The following is a 17,780-nucleotide window of genomic DNA, read 5'->3' on the forward strand; positions in this document are numbered from 1 at the left end:
AATATACAAACAAGGAAGTCTCTGATACAAAGTCACTTATCTGAGGCAGAATGGGATTCCTCATGAGAGTGCACTACCCCCATCATGCAACAGTCAAAGGTGTGAGGAAAAGCTTAGTCTTAAAACTAAGCCTCTGGCCCTGGCCAGTTGGCTCAGCGGTAGAGCGTCGGCCTGGCGTGCGGAAGTCCCGGGTTCGATTCCCGGCCAGGGCACACAGGAGAAGCGCCCATCTGCTTCTCCACCCCTCCCCCTCTCCTTCCTCTCTGTCTCTCTCTTCCCCTCCCGCAGCCGAGGCTCCATTGGAGCAAAAGATGGCCCGGGCGCTGGGGATGGCTCCTTCGCCTCTGCCCCAGGTGCTAGAGTGGCTCTGGATGCAACAGAGCGACGCCCCAGAGGGACAGAGCATTGCCCCCTGGTGGGCATGCCGGGTGGATCCCAGTCCGGCACATGCGGGAGTCTGACTGCCTCCCAGTTTCCAGCTTCAGAAAAATACAAAAAAAAACCACAAAAAAAAATTCCCCCAAAAAACTAAGCCTCAGGCTATAACCACCCTGCCTGCTTACAGCCTGCCCCCCACACCCAATGCAAATTATAAGCGAGCAAACATATATATCATATTTACAAACTTATTTGACCGACACCCCCCAAATTGCTAAGTATTAAAAAGGTAATTGTGCCGAGCAGCAGTTTTAGGCAGCAAATGCTTCTCAAGGAAACTGTGACTCACACCTAAGTGTCTAGCACCGCCTCTGAGCCCACACTGTTGTTCCTCTGCACGTGGACCAGCTCAGAAGTCACCCAGAAACTACACAAGCCCCTGCCTGAGGACAGAAATGCTGCTTTCAATGACACAGGCTCACCTGGCTGGGCTGCTGTTCCCAGGGGAAAGACCGGGAGGTGATTAATTACACACAAAGGGAGGAAATGCATCCCCCACGCCCCTGAGCGGAACAGCTGCACCAGGAGGCACCCCTCTCTGGAAAGGAGGAAGAGGAAGTCAGGAATGCTCTGAGGTTGACCAGCAACGAGAAGGCAGAATGGAAAAAGAAGAAGCTGGCCTTTCAATCACTCGTTGTTGGAACTTGCTGAGGAGATAAAGATCAATACTGACTCCTACAGGTTTCTTCCGTCCTGCAGACTCAGGCCTCACTTTGGGTTGGGAGTATTTGGAATGAGAAACGGTTTGGCCAAATTCCTCCCTGCCAACTACATGGATAGTGTGCTCTCCTTCAATGCAAATACTCAGAACAGATCTCTGTGTGCCGGGGTGGAAAGTTACCCTCCGTGCTCAACGAGAAGGCACGATGCTGTGTGAGCCCATATTGACAAAACATATCCCATGTTTATAAAGAAACACAGCAGGATAAATAAATACACAGAGATGTTCATACAGGAAAAGCACTGGGCAGACACACCAGCTTGTGAGCGGTGTTTTAACCTGGGAAGGTCTAGAGTCAGACAGGAACGGAGATGGTCACATTTTACTTTAAACTACCCGTGATGGACTCGATGTCTGTATCGCCCCTCCCCCCATATTCATATTTAGAAGCCCTAAGCCCCAGTGGGACTTAATTAGGGGTGGGGCCTCTCGGAGGTGATTAGGTTTAGTTGAGATCACAAGGGTGGGGTCCCCATGATGGGATTAGTGCCCTTTGAATAAGAAATCCGGCAGCTTGCTCTTCCTCTGTCTCTGCCATGAGTGCGCACGGCAGGAAGGCAGCTATCTGCAGGCCAGAAAGAGAACTCTCACGGGGCACCAAGTCTGCCAGCACCTTGACCTTGGACCTGCCAGTCTCCAGACCAGAGAGAAATAAATGTTCGCTGTGTACGCCTCCCAGCCGGTGGTATTCTGTTACAGCTGCCCAAACTAAGACATTATTCCTATGATTTGTGTTCCTAATAAGTGCCTGTTCTTTTACAACAAAAATATCAGTAAGACTTTTTCATATAAATATGGCCATTTTTTTTCTATGCCCAAAACTGTTCTGTTGCTTCCTGCAATACTTTCAGAGGTTGTCAGGTGTGGCTGTACAATGACATCTTGTTTCCTAGGAAGTTTGCCAGCTAATTCTCTGACAACAGGCCTTCTTCTCCCTGTGTTGCAAAGACTGGGCCATGAGCAATCGTGTCCTTGGGGCCACACATCTGCTCGCCTCGGCCTTGTCGTTACATCAGCAGTTACTTTCTGCACACGCACCGACTTCACTGTTCTGCTGAAGGTCGTCGTCTGCAGCGGTGTCCAGATCGGCTAATGCCCCATGGTCTTGGGCAAGGAGTGTATGAACCTCATTTCTCATCACCATCTGCTTGCTGGCATTCCAGCTACATAGCCAGCAATCTTCTCATAGAATATATAAAACTGACAAAGATTGCTCTCCCAGTTGGTCTTTAAAACCTCTCCTGTTTGTTTAGAAGTAGAACCTCTGGTACTTTCTCAAGTCGGAAAGACATGGATGCATCGTCACCTCCATTGTGATACCATTCATTTCTGCATCTACAGTTCACAGAGCACTTTCTAATTTTGTTTCCACTGAAAAACCTTTTGGGGCCTGACCTGTGGTGGTGCAGTTGGATAAAGCGTTGACCTGGAATGCTGATGCTGGTTTGAAACCCCGGGCTTGCCTGGTCAAGATACATATGGGAGTTGATGCTTCCTGCTCCTCCCCTCTTCTCTCTCATTTGCAAATGAATAAATAAAGTCTTAAAAAATATTTTTAATAAACCATTTTGATCCTTATGACAGCCTGGTGAGCTAGACTGGGCAGCTATTATTATTTTCAGCCTAAAAAGACATTGAGATTCACCCTAGCTGGTTGGCTCAGTGGTAGAGCGTCCACCCAGTGTGTAGATGTCCTGGGTTCGATTCCCGGCCAGGGCACACAGGAGAGGCGCCCATCTGCTTCTCCTCCCCTCCCCCTCTTGGTTCTCTGTCTCTCTCTTCCCCTCCCGCAGCCAGGGCTCAATTAGAGTAAGTTGGCCCGGGCGCTGAGGATGGCTCCCTGGCCTTCACCTCAGGTGCTAGAATGGCTCTGGTTGCGACAGAGCAACGCCCCAGATGGGCAGAGCATCGCCCCCTGGTGGGCTTGCTGGGTGGATCCCGGTCAGGCACATGCGGGAGTCTGTCTCTGCCTTCCTTCCTATAAATGAATGAATGAATGAATGAATAGATAAGTAGAGACATGAAGATTCTGAGTTCAGTGATTTGTTCTGGAAGATCCACCTGCTTGGTGGGCAGACACCAAGTCACTTCCTGTTCATTGGTGGCTCTGCGTGTCAGAGTCTCCTGTTCCTACGTGACCCGTTGAATAAGAATCTCAGGGGATGAGACCCTGCGTATTAGAATTTAAAACCTTTCCATGGAGGACCTTTAGCCATAGTAATGACCGGGGCTCTGGACTGGGACAGAAACCTGTCGTAAAGAGGATTCGCCGGTGCAACTGAATCCAGGTGTTCCCGCCATGCCCCCGTCTCTCCGCGGCCTCTGCAGTGGTTTCTCTGCAGGGCCCTCCACGCAGAGGCCCGTGACCGTGACGGCCGGCAGGGCCCTCCACGCAGAGCCCGTGACCGTGACGGCCGGCAGGGCCCTCCACGCAGAGGCCCGTGACCGTGACGGCCGGCAGGGCCCTCCACGCAGAGGCCCGTGACCGTGACGGCCGGCAGGGCCCTCCACGCAGAGGCCCGTGACCGTGACGGCCGGCAGGGCCCTCCACGCAGAGGCCCGTGACCGTGACGGCCGGCAGGGCCCTCCACGCAGAGCCCGTGACCGTGACGGCCGGCAGGGCCCTCCACGCAGAGGCCCGTGACCGTGACGGCCGGCAGGGCCCTCCACGCAGAGCCCGTGACCGTGACGGCCGGCAGGGCCCTCCACGCAGAGCCCGTGACCGTGACGGCCGGCAGGGCCCTCCACGCAGAGGCCCATAGCTGTGACGGCCGGCAGGGCCCTCCACGCAGAGCCCGTGACCGTGACGGCCGGCAGGGCCCTCCACGCAGAGGCCCGTAGCTGTGACGGCCGGCAGGGCCCTCCACGCAGAGGCCCGTGACCGTGACGGCCGGCAGGGCCCTCCACGCAGAGGCCCGTGACCGTGACGGCCGGCAGGGTCCTCCACGCAGAGGCCCGTAGCTGTGACGGCCGGCAGGGCCCTCCACGCAGAGGCCCGTAGCTGTGACGGCCGGCAGGGCCCTCCACGCAGAGGCCCGTGACCGTGACGGCCGGCAGGGCCCTCCACGCAGAGGCCCGTAGCTGTGACGGCCGGCAGGGCCCTCCACGCAGAGGCCCGTGACCGTGACGGCCAGCTGCTCCGTGCAGACTGAGCTGCTGCATCTCCACAGTCCCCGGGGCCCCGACGGGGCCTCACCGGGCGTGACCAGCCTGAGCAGCCCCTGCCCACCGTGAGCTAAGCCCTGAAGACAGAGGGTGCCGCGTGGAAGTGTCGGTGGACAGGCTCTCCCCACAGCCCTGCAGGGTGGGGGCCGCCTCAGTCTAAACCAGGGGTTCCCAAACTTTTTACACAGGGAGCCAGTTCACTGTCCCTCAGACCATTGGAGGGCCGGACTATAAAAAAAACTATGAACAAATCCCTATGCACACTGCACATATCTTATTTTAAAGTAAAAAAACAAAACGGGAACAAATTCAATATTTAAAATAAAGAACAAGTAAATTTAAATCAAGAAACTGACCAGTATTTCAATGGGAACTATGGGCCTGCTTTTGGCTAATGAGATGGTCAATGTGCTCCTCTCACTGACTACCAATGAAAGAGGTGCCCCTTTCGGAAGTGCAGCGGGGGCCGGATAAATGGCCTCAGGGGGCCGCATGTGGCCCGCGGGCCGTAGTTTGGGGACCCCTGGTCTAAACCTTTGCTCCCCCTCCATCGTCAGCAGGATCTTCTTGGGGCACCCCCCTCCCCCCGGTCCAGGTCACCACCGACACAGGTATACCGGCTCCGAGTCACATTCTTCTCTGCCCTTGGAGATGGGGCTCTCTGACTTTTTCTTTTTTAATTCTGCAAAGCCGCGAAGGGGCTGCTGACAGCACTGCACTGTATTGTTCATCAGACACCGGCAATGATCGATGGCCTCTGTGACTCTCAGCCATCACAATGCTGGAGGGAAAGCTGGTGGGAGGAGAGGACTGCGGGCCAGGCTGCTGTCTCAGCTGAGTCAGGCCAAATCAAATAAAACGAATGGGCAGAAGGCATAAAACACCAGGAGCTTATTCGACAGAGTAAACAATCAATGGATTTAGCTGGCCTCTGCTTTCTGAATCGCCAGAGAAATTTCAGTCGTTGTATCCATGAGAACCTCATCTGGACTTCAGGAGAGAACAGTTTTTGTGTCAACTGTTGCCGGTTGCACCCAGTATTCCTGAGCAGAAAGGCACCACTGGTGGTTGTGTGGCTTACCACCAGACACTTCAGAAAGGAGACTGTTCACAAGACCAGACTCCAGCCACAATATCCAAATGGATTGAAAAAAAACAATAAAAACTCAACTCTGGCCAGTTGCCTCAGTGGTAGAGTGTTGACACAGTGCGTGGATGTCCCAGGTTCGATTCCAAGTCAGGACATACAGGAGAAGCGCCCATTTGCTTCTCCGCCCCTCCCCATTCTCTCTCTCTCTCTCTCTCTCTGTCTCTCTCTCTCTTCCCATCCTGCAGCCATGGCTCAATTGGTTCAAGCACAACGGCCCCAGGTGCTAAGGATGGCTCCATGGAGTCTTGCCTCAGGCGCTAAAAATAGCTCAGTTGTGAGTATGGCTCTAGATGGGCAGAGTATCAGCCCCAGATGAGGGTTGCCAGGTGGATCCCAGTCTGGACACATGCAGGAGTCTGTCTCTCTATCTCCCCTCCTCTCACTTGGAAAAGAAGAAAAAACACCCCCTCAGTTTTGTATGTTGAAACAATCTGGCTTTCTAACCATTAATTGAGTATTTTGAAAGAAAAGCATGTCCACTTCTATAGAAGTGCTTGATGTCTAGCAATAACTATCGGGACCCTTGACTCAGGGCCAGCACTTACAAAGTCCTAGTACCAACAATGGTTCACTACAAAGAGCTTGTTGTATGACGTGATGTTTCTGTTAATGTAGTCGGTTAAAATATATTTTCATTAGATATCTGACTACTTTCAATGATAACAAGTGAGGACTTTCAGATTTCTGGATTTGAAGACTTCCTGGCAAGAATATTTTTAAAAGTCTTAAAAAAGGAAGAAAGCCTGACCAGGCGGTGGCGCAGTGGATAGAGCGTCAGACTGGGATGCGGAGGACCGAGGTTCGAGACCCCAAGGTCGCCAGCTTGAGCGCGGGATCATCTGGTTTGAGCAAAAGCTCACCAGCTTGAGCCCAAGGTCACTGGCTTGAGCAAGAGGTCACTCGGTCTGCTGAAGGTCTCTGGTCAAGGCACATATGAGAAAGCAATCAATGAACTAAGGTGTCGCAACGAAAAACTGGTGATTGATGCTTCTCATTTCTCTGTCCCTATCTGTCCCTCTCTCTGACTCTCTCTCTCTGTCTCTGTTTAAAAAAAGGAAGGAGGAAGTTCTGACACGTGCTACAACATGGATAAACCTAAGGAAGGTTGTGGTGAGTGGAATAAACCAGTCAGAAAAGGACAAATACTGTATGATTTCACTAATAGGAGGAATTCCACTTACAGTAGTCAAAATCAGAGAGACAGTAAGGATGGTGGTTGCCGGGGGCGGGGCAGAGAGAAACAGGAAGTTGTTCAATGGGCTCAAGAGTTGCCATTGAGAAAGATGAAAAGAAGTTCTGGAGATGGATGGTGGTGGTGGCTGCACCACAGCGTGAAGGTCTTGAATGTTAGTGACCCGCACACTTAAAAATGGTTAAGATGGTAAAGTTTATGTTATGTGTATTTTACTGCACACACACACACAAATTTTGTAAGACTGATTTTTCCTTCATGGCGTTTAAGAAGCTGCAAGTAAAGGTTTTTGTTGATTTCTTTTTTAATGTTCATGGTTAAGTGCAGTAGAAACCACAGGGAGTGTGTTAGGTAGAAGTTGACGTGAGTGCTGGCTCTAAGAGTACACTTCGCAAACTCCTGAAAATCCCTTTTTCTAGTGGTGGTTGTTACTGACAAAAGCAGGCCAAAAATAAGAACTTGTTAAGATTTTTTAGGTTTAGAAATGTTTACACCAACATGTCAACAATAACTTTTGGGTGACAGTTATCAGGGACTCAAAATATTTTTTTAAACTCTTTCTATTTTTATTTTAACTTACTGATTTCAGTGAGAGAGGAAGGGGGGGGGGAGAGAGAGAGAGAGAGAGAGAGAACACCATCAAGCTGTTCCTGTATGTGCCCTGACCGGGGGTCGAACCGGCAACCTCTGTGCTTCAGGGCGGCGTTCTAACCAACCGAGCTATCTGGCCAGGGCAAGACTCAAAAATACTTATTTGCTTTACCTGAATTACCTGGATTTTCTAATATTTTTCTAAAATGAACGTGTACTGCTGTCAGTTTGTGTGCAATCTTATTTTTTAGGTAACACAGACCAGTCAATCCAACTTTAAAAGGTTGGAAGAGACTTTTAACAATAATTGCAAAATGAGTTTTGGAAAGAATTCTAAATCTCTCTTGAGAACTCTTTTACCGAGGACCCCATTTCCGAGGTTGGGGGGTCAGCTCTACCGCCCTCTGCCTCACACTTGGGTTTTCCCGAGGGCCCTCCGTGTCTCCGAAGCCCCCGGCCGGCCGGACGCCGTCACTGCGCCGGACTCTTACCCGGTAAGCTCTCCAGAAGGCCTGGATGATGAGGGCGGCTTCCTTCTCCGTCAGCAGGAGGGAGAGCGGGACCGGGGGCCGCGGGCTGAAAGGCAGGAAAACGGGCACACGCCCCTGAGAACCCACCCTGAGGCCTCAGCCAGGCCTCGGACGACACGCCGGGCCCTCCAACTCAGTGCCTCGTCCACTTCCCCTTCTCAGAGAGAGAGCAACAGCCTTGCTTTCCATAGAAAAGTTCCGGCTCGGCCCTGGCCGGTTGGCTCAGCGGTAGAGCGTCGGCCTAGCATGCGGAGGACCCGGGTTCGATTCCCGGCCAGGGCACACAGGAGAAGCGCCCATTTGCTTCTCCACCCCTCCGCCGCGCTTTCCTCTCTGTCTCTCTCGTCCCCTCCCGCAGCCAAGGCTCCATAGGAGCAAAGATGGCCCGGGCGCTGGGGATGGCTCTGTGGCCTCTGCCCCAGGCGCTAGAGTGGCTCTGGTCGCAACATGGCGACGCCCAGGATGGGCAGAGCATCGCCCCCTGGTGGGCAGAGCTTCGCCCCTGGTGGGCGTGCCGGGTGGATCCCGGTCGGGCGCATGTGGGAGTCTGTCTGACTGTCTCTCCCTATTTCCAGCTTCAGAAAAATGAAAAGAAAAAAAAAAAAAAAAAAAAAAAAGAAAAGTTCCGGCTCGAGTTTGCATTTTTTATTTTACAGTCTGGGATAGACTTTTTGTTTTTAGGCAGCTCAATCTTAAGTCACTTGTAGCCTGCTCTGCTTTGAAGGACTGAGGTTGGAAAAGGTCTGTGTGACTCCTGCAGGTGCCAGATCACGTGTTGTTGACGTAAGGCTCTGTGACATAGCAAGGGACAGAGCTGAGGGACCCTTAGATAAAGGACTCTTTTCCTAACTGTCTATTGAAGGGAAATGAAGTAGTCTGTCTTTTTCCTGAAAGCCAAATATTGGAATTTATCTCTGGTCGGGGTGCAGCCCAGTGTAATGTGGCAGCAATTCAAGAATATTTTAAGTTAAGTTATACTAGATCGCAGTAAGCAATCCAATATCTCAAGTGCTGGGCCAGTCTACTCTTGTGAAATCTTCCAGACTGGGATGTGATTCTTGATCCTAGATGACATATTTAAAATCCACGGCTAAATTCTTTTCCCTTTCTCCTAATAGTTTTATACAGATACTAACTGCTGACGAGAACGTGCAGGTCTGACTTTGGTTTGGTTCTTACGTTTCCCCAGAGCACGACTCTCTGTGAGAAGCAGGAGTCAAGACCTGGCAGATATGGAACAAAATAATAAACCTCTGAAAGGGCCTGACCAAGCGGTGGCGCAGTGGATAGAGTGTTGGACTGGGATGCGGAGGACCCAGGTTCGAGACCCCGAGGTCGCCAGCTTGAGCGCGGGCTCATCTGGTTTGAGCAAAGCTCACCAGCTTGGACCCAAGGTCGCTGGCTCGAGCAAGGGGTCACTCGGTCTGCTGAGGGCCCATGGTCAAGGCACATACGAGAAATCAATCAATGAACAACTAAGGTGTCGCAACGAAAAACTAATGATTGATGCTTCTCATCTCTCTTCGTGATTGATGCTTCTCATCTCTCTTCGTTCCTCTCTGTCTCTATCCCTCTCTCTGACTCTCTCTCTCTCTGTCTCTGAAAAAACAAACAAACCAGTAACAACAAAAAAACAACCTCTGAAAGGATGTGGGTCACAGGGAGGCTGTTCCCGGGGCAGGGTCCCCAAAAACGACTTTGCAGGTGAGGGACCCCCAAGTGCCTTGGCCTGGGAACCCCCTTTCTACTGACTGCCGTCACTTGACTTTTCAGCAGGTCCCCTGTGCAGAGAAGTTGACGAATCTGTCCACGGTCACACAGTTCGCAGGTGGCCCAGCCGGGGCCCAGACCAACCTGACCCCAACGCCAGGCTTCCCTCACAGGGCTGGGCAAACACTCACAGAAGCCCAGCCCGGCACCCGCTGCCAGCCTAGCTCACTGTGCACCGTTCCCCAGGACCCGGGCTTTTGTTTCCCTCCAAACATGGACTGAAAAACAGCCGCCACTCCCGCCTCCAGCAGCCCCGCCCTGCACACAGCGTATCTGTGTCAGTGCGTGCTCTTCATCAGAACCAAAGAAATCAGAACCGGCGAGAAGCGGGGAGGCTATCGAGACCGTATCCAGGAGAAGCGTGGTTGCCAGGGGCTGCTTCTCCGCCCTCCCCCAGAACACCAGATAAAAGAGATTCTTCGACTCCTTCAGAGACGGAAGTGTACCCTCGAAATCACAGCAACGTCGGAAACTTTTCCCTAATGTTCTGCTTCCGTTTTTATTTGAATTATGTGGGGTTTTCCCCTGGTTCAGTTTTTGTTTGTATTTCTTCTTGTCCGTCCCTCTTCCTCTGGGCTGCCGTGGAGTCTTCAGACATCGCTGGAGGCTGGGGGTTTGTCAGCTGCTTCCCACTGCCCTGTTTTCAGGCCTGTGACACCAACAACCCACATCCCTTGAGTAATTAATTCTCCTTCACTCGTTAAAAACCAGCGGCTTCTGGGGAGAGCCTCGTGTTGCTCAGAGATGTTGGTGCCCCGGCCGTGGGTTTAGGAGAAGAGTGTTGTCAGGCAGGCGTGACTGCTGGCTGATGTTCAGAGAGCTCTTCGCACGCCCCTGCCCCTCCGGCCGGCCGGCCCTGCTCCTTGCGCTCTGGCCACGCTGGCCCTTTGGTTACTCAGGTGTGCCCTCCCACTGGGGACTCTGCTGAGAGGGCTCTCCTCTGCCTCCAGGGTCCGCTTCCCACGGCCAGGACTCTGCAGCCCGTTGTGCAGGTTGTTGCCGTCCAGGGCACCCCGCTGGGCAGAGCTGACACCCGCCCACTCCGCTCTGCTCTGCTGGGGGAGCCAGCGAGGAGCCCTTCTCCTGACCTGCTCAAAGGCACCTCAGCGCGAGGGGGCTGACACCTCCTTTTCCCAGTGCACCCGGATTCTCTCTTCCCGTCTCTCCTGGAACGCCGGTGGGGATGCTGTTTGGAGGTCAGGGCCCTGTGGAGCTGTGCAGACTTCCTTTCTAGTCCTTGGCCCAGTTTGGAGATGGAAAGCTGTGTGATTATCTAATTAATGCCCAAACCCTCAGCGGCACTGAAAGCGGCAGGCGGCAGAGACAGGGCCTGTGTCTGCTCCTCTCGGCTGTCCCGGCACTGAGCACACTCCGGGCACGCAGTGGACACTCAGCAAACTCTGTGGCCTGAGCCTCCGCGCCTGGCGCTGGGTGACAGGCACCTTCCGCGCAGTTTCATTAAACCTTCACAACATCAACAGCGAGTTGTTGACCTTTGTCTTTCACGGCGGAGACGCGGAGGCAGAGAGGAGAGGCAGGGACGCCGTCCCGGTCGCCCACAGTTTTCTGCCGAGAAGGCGAACCGGCCGGGACAGAGCGAAGGCTCAGGGAGGAGAGGAGGGAGCTCAGAGGTCACTCACAGGGAGCAGAGGGTCCCAGCACAGGCACGGGTCAGGCAGAGGGCAGCCTGCCGCTCGCAGAGAAGAAAACTCCGAGGGAGACGGGGACCACGGCACAGAGGCCTCCTCTCCGTGACCCCTCGCAGCCACGACGGGCGGCGCTGGCTCGACCGAGGCCCCACGGGGACACCCCACGGGGACACCCCACGTCAGGACAGCAGAACGAGGTGGCCCCGTCACCTGTCCCGGGGGAGGTCTGACCACCGTGCCTCAACCGAGACCCCACGGGGACACCCCACGGGGACACCCCACGTCAGGACAGCAGAACGAGGTGGCCCCGTCACCTGTCCCGGGGGAGGTCTGACCACCTGCCTCTCCGTTCAGCGGCCGTGGTCCTGCTGTGTTTCCTCGACTGATGTCATGAAATTGTCAAGGTAACAGGGTTCCTCTTTTGGAAACAGCAGCAGAAAAGGAGACCGCAAATCTGGGGACCAACAGGCTGGGCCAGCCCAACAAAGGGCTCCCCGCCCCCAATGAAACCCTCTGCCTCGCAGTGATGTTTCCAAAGGGGAGATGAGATTTCTAATAGGCCCGTCAGCGGTAACGTGAAGCCGCCTTCAGTGACACCCCTGCTTTCATGGCGAAATGAGGGGCGTCGTCTCATTCTGACACCAAGAGTAAGCATGAGAGAGCCAGCGGCAGTCAGGCCCGATGACAGGGACCTGGCTGCAGAGAGAAGTCCCTGGGGGTCACCAGCCATTTCAGCGGGCCAGTCTGCAGGCGGGGAGGCCACACCAGGCCCCGTTCTCTCTTCTGGAATCAGCGCAGCTGGCTTCAGTCAAATAAAGATAACAGATCGAGTAGCGGCAACCGCTCATGGGGGGGGGGGGTCCAGGGAGAGAGAGGAGATGACCCTGTCAGTCCCAGAAGACGGCAGCCACAGCTCCTCAGGGTTCAGAGGAGACACCCCCAGAGCAGACAGGTCTGTGCCTCAGGGGGGTCCAGGGAGAGAGAGGAGATGACCATCAGTCCCAGGAGACGGCAGCCACAGCTCCTCAGGGTTCAGAGGAGACACCCCCAGAGCAGACAGGTCTGTGCCTCAGGGGGGTCCAGGGAGAGAGAGGAGATGACCATCAGTCCCAGGGGACGGCAGCCACAGCTCCTCAGGGTTCAGAGGAGACACCCCCAGAGCAGACAGGCCTGTGCGTCCCACAGGGAAAACAGTGCTGCTGAGTGTTTCTCCAGTAGGAAGTGTTTCATTGGTAATGCTCACTTGTCACGTTCTTCTTTTTTCTCAGGTTCACTCATGTGAACTAACTATATCTGAGCCTCAAGATCAATGCTTCATTCTGAGAAGGAACAAATAATTTTTCTGATTGTGTGTGTGTATAAATACACAGACACACACACACCACTCTCCCCTTTTTTGAATGCTAAGTAAAAGATCTGCAGGACCCAGAGAAGACACGATGTTTACAGAAGAGAATCTGAGAAGTTGGTCTTTATTAATCTCTTCACCCAGTCCTAAAATGAGAGGTAGGTACCATTCAAAATGGCACTGAAGTGAACTGGAGCCTAAGGAGAAAAGCTTGCTTTATACTGAGAACCGAGTCTCAGGATCCAAGCTCTATCTACTTCTCATTAGGCAAGAGCTTAAGTTGTTTTCTTGGAACATGAGAGCGGAACCCAGAAGCAAAGCCACTTACAAAACGACACAGAGCCTAAACCGACCATTGTTCACCAGCCTCTCAGGAGCCCCGTGGTGGATCGAGTCTGCCCTCCTGGCCAGGGAAAGAGATCACCCATCCTGCCCTCAGCCTGCACTGGTTCCCCGAACGCTCTTGCTGAGACACTGCAGTGTTGAGTAATGAACTGCAGATATTTGGAAGTATAGGAGAGGTTACCTGGAACGCTCCCTCCTGACACAGAGTCACTAGCCGCTAGGACAGACTTTCACAGGACTCTCTCCATCCCAGACTTCTGTGATGTGAGGGGTAATTCCAGAACCGGCAGGGAGAGCTCCCCGCCGGACTCTCCGGTGGCCTCCGAGCACAGGGAGGGATCGTGGCTGTTAGCGTGTAGCGTTGCTGTTGTCCACTCAGCAGCTCCAGACCAGACGGCCAGCATGCAGGGGTCACCCGGCGTCAGGCTGACCCGCTCCAGGGAAGCAGGGAGCTAGGTCCGATCTCACCACCCTCTCCTTGGGAGCAGCGTATGGGTCCAATTACTGGTGCTCAGCTGACAACCTGCTGCGAGGCCACACCCTCACCCCTGGGCTGCAGTTATAACCACGTTAAAATTCAAGGCAGTCAGGCCCTGGCTGGTTGGCTCAGGGGTAGAGCATCGGCCGGCATGTGGAAGTCCCGGGTTCGATTTCCGGTCAGAGCACACAGGAGGAACACCCATCAGCTTCTCCACCCTTCCCCCTCTCCTTCCTCTCTCTCTCTCTCTCTCTCTCTCTCTCTCTCCCTCCCAAAGCCATGGCTCATGGGTGGAGTAAGTTGGCCCCGGGTGCTGAGGACGGCTCCATGCCTCACCCCAGGTGCTAGAATGGCTTGCTTCGTTGCCAAGCAACGGAGCTGCTGCTGAGCCCAGGGAAGGGGCCCCTGGTAGGGGCCCGTGGGGTGGGGCGCACACAGGAGTCTGTCTTTGCCTCCCCACCTTTCACTTAATCATAATGAAAGATCAGGGCGGTGAGACTTATGCTTTGGGTAAATACACCCAGATTGCTGTTCCTTGGTTTCCATCCTCCTGCTCCACAGGGCGAGCCCAGGAGAGGTGGGGGTGGGCGGGGAGGTGGGAGGGTTATGGGGCGAGCGGACCACCAACCTCTCAGTAGTAGGAGAGCCCCTTCCCGCCCCTTCCAGCCACTCGGAGCGGATTTGAACTTGGTTTTGTGTTTGTTTTTTTGCCTCGGGTCTCTTTCCACTCTGACAGCTGGAAGTCCTTCTCAGAATAATGTTCTTTTTTTTTTTTTAATTTTCTGAAGCTGGAAACGAGGAGAGACAGTCAGACAGACTCCCGCATGTGCCCGACAGGGATCCACCCAGCACGCCCACCAGGGGCGATGCTCTGCCCACCAGAGGGCGATGCTCTGCCCCTCCTGGGTGTCGCTCTGTTGAGACCAGAGCCACTCTAGCGCCTGGGGCAGAGGCCAAGGAGCCATCCCCAGCACCCGGGCCATCTTTGCTCCAATGGAGCCTTGGCTGCAGGAGGGGAAGAGAGAGACAAAGAGGAAGGAGGGGGGGTGGAGAAGCAAATGGACGCTTCTCCTATGTGCCCTGGCCGGGAATCGAACCCAGGTCCCCCGCACGCCAGGCCGCTGCTCTACCGCTGAGCCAACCGGCCAGGGCCTCAGAATAATGTTCTTAAAAACATAACGGTAAATACGTAAGATTACAAAGCAAACCAATTAGATTGAAATACCGTTATCAAAATGTTTAAAAAATTAGTGATTAGCAATATATGTACTTCTAAATTATGCAGTAAATAAGAGCTAATGTAGCTCAATTAAGCAGGGTAACTGGACGGGCGTGACGAGTGTCAGCGATGTTTTGCCATCAGCGCACCAACTGTACATGACATGAAAACCATCTGGTTGCCACTAGTGACAAGGTCACAGGTGCTGTGGACACGACTGATGTTCGCTGTCCTTGGTTGGAGACCAGTGAAAATAAAGAAGTCGTTTCCCCCTTCTTCAGGGTTGGCCAAAGGGGAAAGAAAATAAAGATTAAGGATTTAAAAATAAACAAGATAAATCCAAACAGTGAAATGAGACCATCTAAAAACAGAGTGACTGGGAAGTTAGGGAATTTGGCTCCAAAAAGTTGTTAAAGGGCAGCTTCCCAGACGAAGAGTCAATGTACTATAGAGGAGCAGTTACTGGGAACAAAAAAGAAAGAAATGCTTCATGTTTTATTCCCAATAAGTTGTGATTCTTCACTAAACCCGTTAAATTTTCCAAACAGAACTTTTCTTTCTCCTTGACTTCATTTCAGTAAAGGGCTCCCTCTTCAGTCAGAAGTTTCCAAGTCATCCTTGACTTCTCTCTCACCTCACACGCAAGCCCCAACAAGTCTTTGTTCCAACATCCAAATGTATCCAAACCCGGCCCTGGCTGGTTGGCTCAGTGGTAGAGGGTCGGCCTGGCGTGCGGGAGTCCCGGGTTCGATTCCCGGTCAGGACACACAAGAGAAGTGCCCATCTGCTTCTCCACCCCTCCCCCTCTCCTTCCTCTCTGTCTCTCTCTTCCCCTCCCGCAGCCAAGGCTCCATGGGAGCAAAGTTGGCCCGGGCACTTAGGATGGCTCTATGGCCTCTACCTCAGGTGCTAGAATGGCTCTGGTTGCAACAGAGCGATGCCCCAGATGGGCAGAGCATCACCTCCTGGTGGGCATGCCGGGTGGATCCCGGTCGGGCGCATGCGGGAGGGAATCTGTCTCTCTGCCTCCTCATTTCTCACTTCAGGAAAAACAAAAAGATATCTCCAAACCCAACCTTTCTTACCCCTCCACTCCAAGCTGCCACTGTCCCCTCACCAGTCCCCCCTCCCTGCACTATCAGCGCTGGCTTCAGTCCACTCCCATCCAGCTGCAGTGATCTGTTTTAAAGATAAACTGGAGCCTGACCAGGTGGTGGCGCAGTGGATAGAGTGTCGGACTGGGACGCAGAGGACCCAGGTTCGAAACATCAAAGTTGCAGGCTGGAGGGCGGGCTCATCCGGCTTGAGCACGGGGTCACTAGCTTGAGCGTGGGATCATAGACATGACCCCAAGGTCGCTGGCTTGAGCAAGGGGTCACTGGCTCTGCTGTAGCCCCCAGGTCAAGGCACATATGAGAAAGCAATCAATGAACAACTAAGGTGCCACAATGAAGAATTGATGTTTCTCATCTCTCTCCCTTCCTGTCTGTCTGTCCCTAACTATCCCTCTCTCTGTCTCTCTCTGCCTCTGTCACACACACAAAAAGATAACCTGAATTATTCCACTCTTGTGCTCAAAGCCCTACAATAGTTTCCTATCACACTCAGAAAAGAAAAAATCTTAATTCTGCATCATGGTGCCCAGGGCCCCCCAGTGGGGCACAGCCTCGCCGGCCTCCGTGACCTTCCTGCCCACTCTCTCCTCCCAGCCTCCTCCTGCCCCGCTGCCCCATCTGTTCCGGCTCAGGGTTCCCCCGGCGGCTCTGGCTGCCTGGAGCGCTCTCCCGGCTCTTTGTGAGGCTGGCTCCCTCTGTCTGCCACTCGGGACCTGTGGACACATCGCCTCGTTAGAGAGATGAGCCTCTGCTGGCACCTCCAGAGAAGACACGAGCACCTCTCACCCTGTCCGCTCACTCTCTCCGCGTCCTCCGCTTTACTTTTCTCCAGAGCACCTGCCTTCTTCCCGTTCCACGAGTCTGTTCGTTTGGTTATTGTCTGTCTTCCTGCTCCCACGTAAACGCCACGAGGCCCAAGGTTTTCTCTCGTTCTCTGCTCTCATCCACGGCACCCAGACACGTGCCTGGAACAGAGCAGGCACTCCCTAAGTATTTTCAAGTGAATGAATGGTAATGTAGATAAGGAAATAGAGAACTTTCATGCTAGAATTCAGCACATATACTCTGACTTGTACTTGCTGGAGACCCCTCTGCTACTCGTGGGTTTTTGCTGAAGCTCTGACGACCGTCCTCCTCAGGTCAGGGGTGAAACAGAACTTACCATTCTCTGCGTACTGACTCTCAGCCCTCCGCGGGGAACACCTTTCATGCTGGTCTGCCCACCGTTCCCTCCCTCTTCTCCCGGCGTCAGCCCTCAGGTTTTGCTCTGACAGCTTCGCCCTCCCTGGGTTGGGCAGAGTTTGGGGCACAGTGCTTTGCCCTCCTGTGACCAAGGGGTGCGTCCGAGACTCGAGCTTGGCCTAGCAGACGTCATCTCCCTGGATCAAGAGTCTCGAGTGGACTGTCAAAAACCAGGGGCCGCTTTCCGCTGGGGGGTCTTGAAGACGATTCATTGGCTGGCACTCTGGACCCCTGCACCTGCTTTCTACGCCCAGGTCTTTCCCTCTTCCTTCGTGTTGGTGACTTGTCTTTTTACGTCCAATATATACCCTGTTTTCTTAAGTAGCCCTTAAATGTCTGTGGCTTGCAACAAGAAATGCTGATGCCATATCTGACTCTCTCAGCAACCCTCAGCGTGGGAATTATTTCCTCCCCATGGTACAGACGGGCATGGCTCAGATGTGTGCAGAGGTTGGTTCCAGGGACTAGACTGTGGAGGGCAGCTTAACAGTGTCCCGAGATGTCCACACCCCAGTGTCCCGAGAGGCCCACCCCCCAGTGTCCCGAGAGGTCCACGCCCCCGTGTCCCGAGAGGTCCACGCCCCCGTGTCCCGAGAGGTCCACGCCCCCGTGTCCCGAGAGGTCCACACCCTGTCTCCAGGCTCTGGGAACACATGTGTCCCCTCTGTGGCAGAAGGACTTTGAGGATGTGAATAGGGATCCTGAGGTTGTCCAGGTAGGTCTAATAATATAATCACAAGGGTCCTCATGAGACAGAGGCAGAGGGAGAGGCTACTACAGAAGGGAGAGATGTCCCAACAGAAACCAGAGGTCAGGATGATGTGAGG

At 53.7% G+C, this 17,780-nt stretch overlaps 1 protein-coding gene across 2 annotated transcripts in view; it reads right to left on the bottom strand.

Moving 5' to 3' along the window:
* IQCK (IQ motif containing K) overlaps positions 1–17,780 on the bottom strand; it is a 67,623-nt gene that overhangs the window by 25,850 nt on the left and 23,993 nt on the right. For both annotated transcript variants that reach the window (XM_066275964.1, XM_066275965.1), the window contains one exon: positions 7,749–7,833. In XM_066275964.1, coding sequence (XP_066132061.1) covers positions 7,749–7,833 — 85 coding nt within the window. The remainder of the gene's footprint in view (positions 1–7,748; positions 7,834–17,780) is intronic.

This window comes from Saccopteryx bilineata, chromosome 4 (genome assembly GCF_036850765.1).
Source record: "Saccopteryx bilineata isolate mSacBil1 chromosome 4, mSacBil1_pri_phased_curated, whole genome shotgun sequence".
Lineage (NCBI taxonomy): Eukaryota > Metazoa > Chordata > Mammalia > Chiroptera > Emballonuridae > Saccopteryx > Saccopteryx bilineata.